Here is a 12139-nt window from a genome sequence, read left to right on the forward strand (position 1 = left end):
TGTTCTGAAGTTCCTGATACATTATTGAGCAATCGTTATTTCCTCTTTCTTCTCAGATTTGTGCTCCTGACTGGGAGACATTTGCAGGTGGTATCTTTATGGAGCTCATCTTTTGTAGCAAAACTTATTTGCTGCTTCCAGTAGTAATGGAAAGCAGAATTCAAGAAGGGTGAGATTGAGCCTATGAATGTGAAGCAGGATATGGCAGAGCAAAGTGCAAAACCCGAAAGTGGTCAAGGTACTGTCACTGCGGAAGAAATTCCATGCAAAGTTGAAGAAGATGGGGAAGAAATGTTATTGCAATGTTCAAGTTCAAGTGTACAAAGTTCAAGTCTTCAATGTTCAAGTGTACAACAAAGTGGTGCAATGAGTTGTCCGAAAAGGTGTTCTGAAACTACAAGATCACATTTTGATGGGGCCCGTGAGTCGAGCACTCTGTGCTCCCTTGTTTGCAATGGCTGTGAATCGCTGCTCAACCTGCCCAATGAGATATTGATTATGGTACTTCACTATATACCAATTTGTGATCGTCTTCTTAACGTTGCCAGGACGTGCCGTCAGCTGCAGCAGCTTTGTCTTAACAGAAGTCTCACCACCCACTTGCACCTTGCTTCCTTCTACCAGGTATAATAATCGATAAATTTTCAGCAGTTACCCAACAGGTACTTGTGGAGCTTCACTCAACAATGGTTGGATTTGCATCTTGTGGCTTATATTTAATTGTTATCTCAAAGATGAACTTGGCACTCCTGTCCCCTTACCATTTTCTTCAGACTTTGTGCTACAAAGTGGGCATTCTAAAAGTGAAAACTTTTACATTGATAATAAAGTAAAAGGTTTGTGGTTTACCTCATGTGTTGGTTCTTAAAGTAGCTATTTATATTTTTGGAGAATTTACAAATAATGCTAAATCAAAAGAAAAAGAGAAATAAGTCTGGGCGTTTCGGGCAGCATGCTCCGCCCATCGACAGGAGGAATTAACTGGAACAAATGGGCTGCAGAGTTGATGATGTCCTGTTCCTAGGGATTAAAATCCTCCAGGGAAACGGATAGCCGAACGAGCTTAACACTCAGATGCGTTCAGTCAAAAATGATGGTGTTCTTTACACCCGAGGGAAAAAAGAATGATGAACTTAACTTCATGGGTCCCACCGGCCGTCTTCGAACCTGCGATGATTAATTCAACGGACACTGATTTAAAATGCACAAAAAAAATACCGGCTTTATTGAAGAAATGCCGGTGAACAAAATAACACATGGCAAAATAAGATTCCTAAATGGAGCTCTCTCACACAGACCCGTATACACACAAAGGGAAAAATAAAGGTGAAAATAAAGCGTGTAATTGTGACTTAGCTCTGTTCCCCTTGATCATCTGGAATCGTCACAGGCCCTCCGTCCTCGCGCGGCAGGTCACCTTTTTCGATCATCAATTGGTATACGCTCACAACCCGCGAACAGGAACCGGTCCTCCTTGCACAGTCTGCTCACTCCTGGCTCCGTGCTCGAAGCGAGCAGGCCACGCCCGCATGGTTGCTCCAGCCGCGCTCGTCCTCATGACCGTCGAGACCTTCAATGTCCCCGGTGCAAGAGCGCTATAAAATGTTCACGTGGTCATCAAGACGGCCCTCATGCGAGAGCACAACCGCGCCTGCACAGCACTAATGTTCCAACGCAAGCGATAGTAAACCTCGACCGTTCGCTATCAAAGTCCCAAAGGAGAGCGAGAAAATGTCGGCCCTCCAACTCCTTTGTACTTCATGCTCTGACGTCATCCGACACCACCCGTGCCTATCAGCCTATCCTATCAGCCAATCCCTCTCTTCGTTGCTCGACAAATCTCACCAATCACTGCTCTCCGTGGCGTGACCTCCCGGACCTGCCTGCTTGATGTTATCACATGTCGGTGGTATCATCATTGGTGCTCAAGGTCCTGTTTCCGGTTAGCTTTTATTTAGTGTCGTTTAATGCGCTATTGCTTGGCTTTGTGTGTGTGCTGCATTGTCATAAGGAACAAAGGAAAAATAACAGAGGCAGTTACATACAGGGGATTTATTACCCATAATCCCTAACTAATTAACATAACCCCACCCCTCTCATGGGGACACTTATACGCGTTTACACGACATCGGTCTAAAATAATCTACTTGTGATACATGGGGTTTTTTCTTCTTCATCATGATGTAAGGAGCATGGTATACTATACAATTCTACCTAGCTCTAAGATAATCATTGTCTACCCCCCACAAACATAACAATAATTACTCCACAGTCCACCCCTTTGTGTCACACATAGAGAAATGTACTGTAATGTATGTTGTGTGGTAAAAAGCCATTGTAATAGTGTTACCCTAGAAGTGAAATTAGATGTTATTCGTCGAATGGATGCTGATTAGCTTGCGGTTGATGTTGCCGGGTTATTAGGTTTTCCTCAAACTGGTGCGTACCAACTATAAAAAATATGATTGCCACTCTCTATCCGTCAATGCTTCCAGGGCACTCGCTGCCAACCATAGGAGCACCAACGTCCTGAACACAAGAGGGTCTTCTTCCAATGGGGGGACAAATCCATGTTCTCTATTATAAACACCACTGGGGGTGCAGTGAAGCAATTAGATTAATGAGCAGGATTAAATAATGAAATAGATTAAGAAGAGGTGTGAGCTCATTTGGCATGGTGGAGAGGTGTGAGTCGAGCATGGCTTTGGTGGTGTGTGTCGGCGGTTGTTATCTCCATTTGCGGATTTCACAAGGTGTAACGGAGTCCTGCTAGGACTCAAAGTATCCACTTCCACTTCGGTAAGGGATCACGGTTCATGGACCAAGCTGTTGTATTTTTGTTGTTCTCAGAGTTTTGTTCCGAGGGCTCTTTTCAGGATCATCACTGAACCCCGGACTGCCTCCAGTTGTAGTTGGTGGTAATATTATCAGGGATGGTTTTTAAATCTGAGTGAGGTTCTTTTTTTAAAATCATTTCTGTTGCTCAAATTATCACTGGTACAATTTCGATGCTCTTCAGCTTCCAAGATCTCTTGACCTCATTTTAGAGGTCCTGGTATTTGGTCATTTTCTTGATTTCTGTGTTGTTTAAGCCGCTCCCTCCGTCCCGTCTTGGGAGATACATTCTCGGGATGCACTGGGTTTTGTAAAACATTTTGTGGATGGTACGGAGTTTTCTTGTTTTGATGTCTAACTTGTTGATTTCTGATTGGGGCTAGTTTATTATTCCACGGCTGTATTGAAACTGGTACTGCGAGCTGGTTTATGGCTTTGATTTTGTTTCTTGGGGAGAGGTATGTTTTCAGGATCAGCTTCCTTCTACGTAGGTATTCTTTGGCGATTGTTTTGCGCATTTGTTGGTGACATATTTAGTGGCCCTCTTCTACTCCGAGGTATTTGTATGATGCTTCGTTTTCTAAATGCTGTATTGTTGTTTCAAGGTCAATTTTTATGTTGTCTGTTTTTGTTGGTTTACCTTGTACAAATGTGCATTTGGCGTACTTGTTTGGTCCAAATTCCATTTGAATGTTCTCGGAAAACCGTTATACTAGTTTTTTGGGGGTTTTTTTTTTTGTCATTTGGCAAGAAGAGCTTTAAATCATCCATGTATAGTAGATGTGTCACCTTTCCTATATCTTTGGATGGCCTTCTATTGGTTGTTAGGGTGTATCCGTGTCCTTGTTCATTGATGTTACTTTGTGGGTCCAGAGCCACACAAAACAAAAGGGGGGGGGGGGGGGGGGGGAGACTGTCTACCTGGAAGATTTCATGCCGTATCTTCACATCTGGTATTTTGATATTTCCTTCTGAGTGTTGTAATATCAGTGGTAATCCAGAGCACCATTGCTTTCTCAATCAATTTGATTATATGGGGATTGATTTTGTATATTTGCATTCATTTTATCATCCATGAATGTGGGACACTGTCAAAAGCTTTCTTATTGTCTTTCCAGGCGTTGGATAATTTAGTTCTTCGCATTTTGCAATATTCAAGTATGGTGTTGTTCAGTAGTCGGTGGTGTTACGGATTCATCACTTCCTTTGTTGTGGTTTTCATCCACTGTAAACATTTTTGATTCCATGTACTATTATTGTTGTCGTAAGGGAAATATAGATTACTATTTTCAAAAGGTAAAAAAGTTAATGTTTTAAATGAAACCGGAATCCGATGACGACGAAGAAGAAGAGGAGGAAGAGAAGGCGGAGCGAGTGAGTCGGACAAGAAGCCTAGCTGCTTCGAGGTCTGGAGCGAACGGTTGGCGAACGAGAGTCACGAGTGAACTTTGGGTTTCCCAGGAAAGGGATTCCTGCGGCAGAGTTGTTATCGCTGTGACAGATCAACCTGCGTGTCAGGTTTTGCGGTTGATTCCGAGGAGAATCATCGTAGTGCCGTTACGCCTCGAACGGGCCGTTGGCCATTTTGACTCGCGCGCTTTGCTCAAGGTTTTTCACTTCGCTTTATCCATTGTCACAGCATTCAGACGTGAATCTGGTGTGTGTGTGTAACGTGGCTTTTGAGTGGGAAATCTGCGGTTCGCCGGTTGGGAGCCGTGGAGCGTCCATACCCAAGGGTGTGATTTCCCAGTCGCCTTGAGGGCACCTTAGTAGGTGATAAATGTTGCTTCTGGGACACCTCCGTTTAACATGGGAAATCCCTATCTAATGTCATTTACCCCCTTGTCTTTTTCAAAAATCATAAACACCTCTATTTCTCCCTCTATGAACCTATAATCCTTCTCTCCTTATGAACCTATAATCCTTCTCGCCTTATGAACCTATAATCCTTCTCACCTTATGAACCTATAATCCTTCTCACCTTATGAACCTATGATTTTCTTCCTTTATGAATCTATAATCCTTCTAGCCTTATGAACCTATGATTCTTCTCACTTACATGTAATTTTTACCCTATTCCCCCCACTAGCCCCTTAATGTAGTTCCTTAGACCACTCTACTAATGAGCCTATAAATATATTATCTCTTTCTAACTTTTTAAAGAGTTCCATTCTCCTATAGAACTCATCCCCATCAAGTATATTTATAAAGTATACAGGTTCCTTAACCTTTTGTTGTGAAAGTATAAAGTGGTATGTTTCACGGAGGGTTCTTGTTTGACCTCCTCCTCTCCCACATACCATTTTAAAATTATAATATTTATTATCCGATTGATAACCATTAAAGTTCTCACTCCACTCTAATATATTTTTCTTCCCGCCCTCCATTACCCCACTTAACAAATGAATACGTTTATCCGTCTTGAGAACCTTCTGACCAGTGATTCTCTCAACCTCTTGAATCTGATATTTTTCACATTCGTTGTGTTTTCCATTTATATACCAAGGTTGATTACACCTCCACTCTTTAGTCTGGTTGATACTTGGTTCTATCATTTATATAATAGAAAAAAGGTGGCGGTAGCCCGTTAAAATCCCTAACCCCCCTTTTTAACTTATCACTTATATATCTTATCACTTATATATATCTTATCACTTATATATCTTATCACTTATATCTTATCACTTATATATCTTATCACTTATATATCTTATCACTTATATACTTATATAACCATAAGGGAGACTATCAATTCCATTTTCTAAAATAAACCTCTTATCATCAAAAGCCCCCAATGCTTTCTTATTCACCTCTTCTGAATATAATTAATTGATGTTTATAACTTCTTATTCCATTAATCTTTCTAAACTCTTCTTTCTTTGTTGTTAAACAGTTATAATAATCCTTAAAGTTTATTGTTTCTTTAATGACATTTTTCTTTACACCTTTTAACTTCTTATCAGTCTTTTCAACGTTATTCACAATGTATTTATAAGCATAAGCCTTCGACCTCAATCCCACAAATTCACTCATAACATTTCCTCCCAATTCATCCTTGAACTTTCCAATCACCTTTTTATTTTTAGAAGAGAACAACTCACTCTCTGGACTGTAATTACTTGTATCATAGATATTAATGTCCTTTTTCATGTCTGAATAAACATCATCAGTATTAATTTTCAAAATAAAACTATCAGTATCCACTATCCATATACAACAATGACACATTATCCTTATACTTTGATTTTAGATTAATATAAAAGTAATCATACATTAATGACTTTGACAAGTCAAGAATTGATGTTCCAATGTAAATAGGTTTGTCCATTTCAATACTCTCTTTAACCAAATGGATCGCACAAAAGTTCTCAGTAAAGACCTCAGCTCCAGTAAAACTCGGTCTAAATTTTGATGCTTGTTCCCAAGATGTTGCTAGTCTGATATTTTGTCTTTTCCTCACATTCTCCATGGTCTTACCAAAGACCGCATTATTCATCAATTTATAAAAGTCTTTCTCAAAATTTGTTTTTGACTCTGTTCTTCTTTGTGTATTAAAATCAATGTACCCCTTTAACCAATGTCTTTGATTGAACTTTAGAATCCTGTGGATCTTCTCTACTCTTAGACCTTTTGATAAATATTGTCGCAAATTTCTTTGGTGTAGTACATAATTTTTCTTGTTATATAATGTAGTAAGTAATTTTTCTGTTGATTCACCTATATCAAACGATCGTTGATAATCACTCAACCATTCTTTCTTTGGACTTTCTTTCTCACAAGCAAATGGAAGATCTTTATGTTTGATATGAAGTTCTTCAGGATATTTTAAATCGACCTCAAAATAATAACCAACCTTTGAATCATCCAATTCTTTTTGTGTAGAGATACATACATCTTGTAAAACCTTTGTGTAGTCTTTTTCCTTTACCCATCTTAGTTTCCCATAAGGAAGAGCTTGAGACATTGCCCCGCCATACAAGTTGTTTGCGTCATAGTGCATCAAGTAAGAACTCTCTTTCGTTGAATCATAATTTGGAAGATATTTGTTATTTGCTTTTGCGTATCTGCTCGAGCATACTTGTGAAATTCCACCTCTTTTTGCCTTTTCAATCATCAAAAGCATATCGACATCGGTTATCAAATCCAAATCTTGTTTTGTCATTTTCAACATCGCGCTCCAAGCCAATCCAGGTGCTGTGTAGTAGTGAGCAGGATCCAATCCATATCCAGTGCGACAAACAGATCTAAAGGCTTCAAATACATCGGCCAATAAAAGCACATCAGTTTTGAGATACAAATCGTGATACTCGCCAAGATTCTTGATGTTATATTTTTCCCAAACATTTTGTGCGTGTACATAATCTTTATCAGATATATGACTGTTGTTTAATTTGTTATCGAAATTTTCTTTTAAAGGAAGTTGTGTTTCATTGAATCTCTCAAATGAGTCCATATAGTCATAGGGGTAAATTCCCTTTTGTGTTAGAAAATCTTTATCTGAAAAATACTCTGAAAGACATGGAAACTCTTTTAGATTTTGAACCAAGTTAGCCAATGGACTTGCCATGAATTTAAATGTATCAAGAAATCTGATATGAGTAATAGGAGATGTGTGAATTGTTTTTGTGAATGAAATGTATTTCTGATCTGTGTTAGGAATTGCTGAAATGTGTCTAGATGTCTTTGAAAGTTCATTAATAAATAGATGCGTATCATAATGAGCATTGTTATGAAGAAAGACAGGAATGAAAGAGGGGAGTTGATAATTAATTAATATTACAACTTGCCATCCACCGTTTGCCCTTCACGTGACTCGTGGTGGTCCCTCTCGGCTCTCCCCCCGTTGGTATTTTTGTGCACATAAGATTGTTCACGGTTCTGTTTAAATATTATTTAAATATGTATAACCTTTCCCCTTCAGTGTTTTACTCAGTGGTATTTTACAACACGCTGTTTTTCTTCCTATTTAAAAGGCTTTTCTCAATTTCCTCTCCAACTCATTCCACCTCAAAAAAAAGAAATTCAATATCTTATACGTCTCTCTCACTACATGGTCTAAATTCACATTCATTCCATCCCTCCTCCATCATTCTGAACCGGATTGCTAACTTGAAAATCACAACAAACCCAATTTGTTTTCAATGTTCGTCTTTCATTAATCATCCACTTTCTAAACTCCCCTCTTGCCCCTCCCATCCAAATCCCTCCCCTTGCACCTACACTCCTAAACTCCCCCCTTGCCCCGCCACTCTTAAACTCCCCCCCTACCCCTCCACTCCTGAACTCCCCCCTTGCCCTTCCACTCCTGAACTCCCCCCCTACCCCTCCACTCCTGAACTCCCCCCTTGCCCTTCCACTCCTGAACTCCCCCCTTGCCCTTCCCCTCCTAAACTCCCCCGTCACTCCTCCCCTTCAAAACTCCCCCCCAACCCCTCCCATTCAAATCTCCCCCCATACCATTCCTCTCCAATTCTCCCTCCTCCCCCCTCCTCAAAGCTGCCTCCTCCCCACTTCGTCTCCCTTCTATCTCATACCTCCACCCCCCCCCCAACCTTCTTCTTTCCTCTGCCCCCCCTCAAACAACCCCTTTCTGTGCCTCATCCCTTCACCTTCAAACCTTTCATCCTCCTCATCCTTCCCTTTCTTGGAACTCTTCTGCAATCGCTGACACACTAACAACTGCTCTCCCTACCTCCCCCTCTCATCCTTCATCTTACCCTACTCCTCCCCTCCCCTGTCCTGTACCCGATGCTCCCCCTCTGTCTTCATTAACGGTATGGACCTCAAACATCCGGGGCCTTCGCTCAAACCTGACTGATCTCTCCATACAGGTTGCTTCTGACAATCCAGACTTGATCTGCTTAACAGAGACTTTCCTCCTTCAAGATGTCTCTGATTCCTTAATATCTCTTCCTGGTTACTCCCTCCTCCGGTATGATAGACCTGAGCCTCGGCCTGGTGGTGGGGTGGCTATCTTTATCAAAAACTCTCTTCCTCACTCTCCTTGCACTGCCCTCTCTCCTCCTCACCCCCAGGAGTACCTCTGGCTACGGCTTCCTCTCCGCTCCCACCTTTTGTTCATATGTGTTCTGTACCGTCCCCCAAACAGTGATGACTCCATCTACATTTCACTGTCTGACAACATGGACCAACTTCTATCCACTCATCCCAACTCTCTCTTCCTCATATGTGGTGACTTCAATTGTCATCATGCCACCTGGTTGGGTGTGGGTTCCTCTCTCACCAGTCATGGCACCTCAGCAAAGGACTTCTGTGACTCACTGGGATTGACACAATCTGTCAATTTCCCGACCCGGATCTCAGCCAATGGAGTATCTTCTCTTCTAGACTTGGTTATGACTAACTTCCCTGCTAATGTCTGCTGCTCTTCTTCTGCTCCAATCGGTTCTTCTGATCATGTGCTTGTCAAAGTGGACATCTCTCTGGCCATTCTCAGAGAGCCTCCTCAGCATCGACGAGTCTGGCATTTCACTCAGGCCGACTGGGACGGTCTTCAAGCAGCCATCAATCGTCTGGATTGGTCTCCCATCTCCACTGCCTCTGACATCAATTCTTCCTGGGAATTCTTCCAAAGCAAACTGATCTCTCTCATGCACAGATTTATCCCATCTCGCCTTCAGTTGTCTTACCCTTCCTCCCGTCCATGGTACACTGAATCTTGTGGTGAGGCAGTTGCCCTGAAACAACTTGCCTTTGCCTCTTGGAAGGCTAATCCAACTGAAGGAAATCTCAGTTCCTTCCACCAAGCTCGGAACAAGTGTGTGTCTACCCTCAGGAGTGCCAGGAAGCACTATCTCTCCTCACTCAAGAATGAACTCTCAAACCTGTCTCCTTCCTCCAAATCCTGGTGGTGTCTGGTCAAATCCGTTTCTGGTGTTTGTTCCCCCTCCATCCCCTCCCTTACCTCAAATGGCCACACAGTTGACATCGCACGTGACAAAGCCGAATGCCTCAACTCTGTGTTTGCCTCAAAATCCTTAGTCCCAAACCCATCTCTCTCTGTTCCCACCTTTCCCAGTCGAACCAAACTGCTCCTGGACTCTGTGACCTTCTCTCCTGACAAGGTGGAGGAGTTTTTGTCAAACCTCGACTCTGATTCTGCAACTGGACCAGATGGCATCAGCCCACGGGTCCTAAAATCCTGCTCTGCCGCTCTATCTCACCCTCTCTCTGTTCTTTTCACCCTATCTTTTGCTCAAGGTCATCTGCCAGCATCCTGGAAATCAGCAAACATTACCGCTTTACACAAAAAGGTGCAAAAACAGATCCTTGCAACTACAGACCAATCAGCCTGCTCCCAATTATCAGCAAAGTCATGGAATCCATCATTGCTTCGGATATGAAATCTTTCCGCTTCTCCAATGGCTTGATCTCTGATCATCAATTTGGTTTCAGACCAGGTCACTCTACTCTGGACATGCTGCTTCTGCTGTCTCAACAATGGATGGAGGTCCTCAATGCCAAACAGGAAATCAGAGCTGTCTCCCTTGACATATCACGTGCCTTCGATACGGTCTGGCACCCAGCTCTGCTCACCAAACTCTCCTCCTATGGTATCCATGGAAATCTCCATGCATGGCTTGCGGACTTCCTCTCTGGTCGTAGTCAACGTGTGGCCCTGAATGGATTTCTCTCATCTCCCCTTCCCGTTCATGCTGGAGTTCCCCAAGGCAGTGTGCTGGGCCCTGTGCTTTTTCTGGTCTTTATCAATGATCTCTCCGACTCTCTGGAAAATCCTCTGTATCTCTTTGCTGATGACTCCACTCTCTGCCGCTCCATTCCTCTTCCCTCAGATCGGCAGTCTGCAGCCTCCTCACTCTCTGAAGACCTGGACAAAATCACAGACTGGTCAAACATGTGGAACATGTCTTTCAATCCTGACAAATCTCACACTCTTACTATGTCTCTCCGAAAAGATCGACTGGACAACCCTCCCATCTACTTTCTCAACAATCCTCTCCAAGAAGTTCTGTCGCTCAAGCTTTTGGGTCTCACCATCTGCCATGATCTTTCTTGGGAAAACCACATTTCCAAGCTGGCCTCCAAAGCCAGTCGCCGACTGGGCATCCTCCGTCGTGCGAAGTCCTTCCTAGGCACACCTGAGCTCCTCACCACATACAAGGCTTTCATCCGCAGCTCAATGGAATACTGTTCTCCCCTATGGGCTGGTGCTCCTGCCTCACACCTGGCTCGGCTTCACGCTGTTGAATCCAAAGCTTTCAGAATCATTGGAATCTCCCGCGATGAAGCTATCTCTGAGGGCCTATCACTCACTCACCGCAGGCAGGTAGGTGGTCTTTCTGTCTTCTACCGACTCCTCTCCGGCCTTGCTCCCCCAGCTCTCTCTGTGCTCTGTCCCCCAAATATTCCTACAGGTCGCACAAGATCTGCCAGCCACCCTCTGATGGTTAAACTGCCGAAATCTCGGCTCTCTGCTCACCTTCACTCTTTCATTCCTCTTTTCTCCCGCCTCTGGAACAAACTCCCACACTCACTTCAATCACACTCCTCCCTCCAGGTCTTCAAAACAGCTGTTCACCACCATCTCTTATCTTCGCCCATCCAAAACCTTGATCTTTTCTACCCCCACTAATTCACCCCAGATCCACTTTGTTTGAAATTCCAACTTCTTTCCTGGAAGTCTTGGCAGTGTCCATATGTTTTATACCTCTCCCACCCCCCCCCCCCCCTTCCCATGCCTCCCCCCCAAAGCCCTCTCCCTCCCACAGTTCTCTCGATGTCTCCATGTCTCTCGGTCCCTGCTCTCAAATGTTGTGTTTGTGTCCTTCCCCCTCTCTCCCCATCTTGTCTACCGCTCCCGATGTTATTTGTTATGTGTGTCTGTTTGTCTTTCTGTGTGATTAATGTTCGCTGTTTCACGAGCCTCGATCTTGTATACAAAAAAAAAAAAAAAAAAAAAAAAAAAAAAAAACTTTGATGAGCTGGACCTCTATATTTACCAGTGAGATGACAATGATCTCTAACCTTTAGACCTTCACCAATTTTTTCCTCACAAATATGACAAACATTGTTTTTTCTAAATTCCCTTTTCTGTTCACTCGTCAAGGACATTGGTTTATTAGTTTCTCTCATTATCTTGGTTAATCGGACACAGTCTTTTTCTAGTCGTTTCACAAACTCCTCTGGGGTATTTGAGCCTCTATACTCCTCTAACTTGTTATATTTATCACCAACGGATGATTTGATATAATAACAAAAACCGCAAGGAGTATGTTTTTGATATTTATTTGTGTATGATTCTTTTGGATCTGGAGAAGCAGTA

At 42.7% G+C, this 12139-nt stretch overlaps 1 protein-coding gene across 7 annotated transcripts in view; it reads left to right on the forward strand.

Moving 5' to 3' along the window:
• Positions 1–12139, forward strand: part of FBXL18 (F-box and leucine rich repeat protein 18) — a 207424-nt gene that overhangs the window by 48521 nt on the left and 146764 nt on the right. For 3 of the 7 annotated variants that reach the window (XM_078786002.1, XM_078786001.1, XM_078786003.1), the window contains one exon: positions 57–624. The exons of the other annotated variants lie outside the window; for them this stretch is intronic. In XM_078786002.1, the coding sequence (XP_078642128.1) occupies positions 184–624 (441 nt within the window). In that variant the 5' untranslated portion in view covers positions 57–183. The remainder of the gene's footprint in view (positions 1–56; positions 625–12139) is intronic. 7 annotated transcript variants of the gene reach the window in all.

Source organism: Myxine glutinosa, chromosome 10, assembly GCF_964187855.1.
Source record: "Myxine glutinosa chromosome 10, kmMyxGlut1.1, whole genome shotgun sequence".
Classification (NCBI taxonomy): domain Eukaryota; kingdom Metazoa; phylum Chordata; class Myxini; order Myxiniformes; family Myxinidae; genus Myxine; species Myxine glutinosa.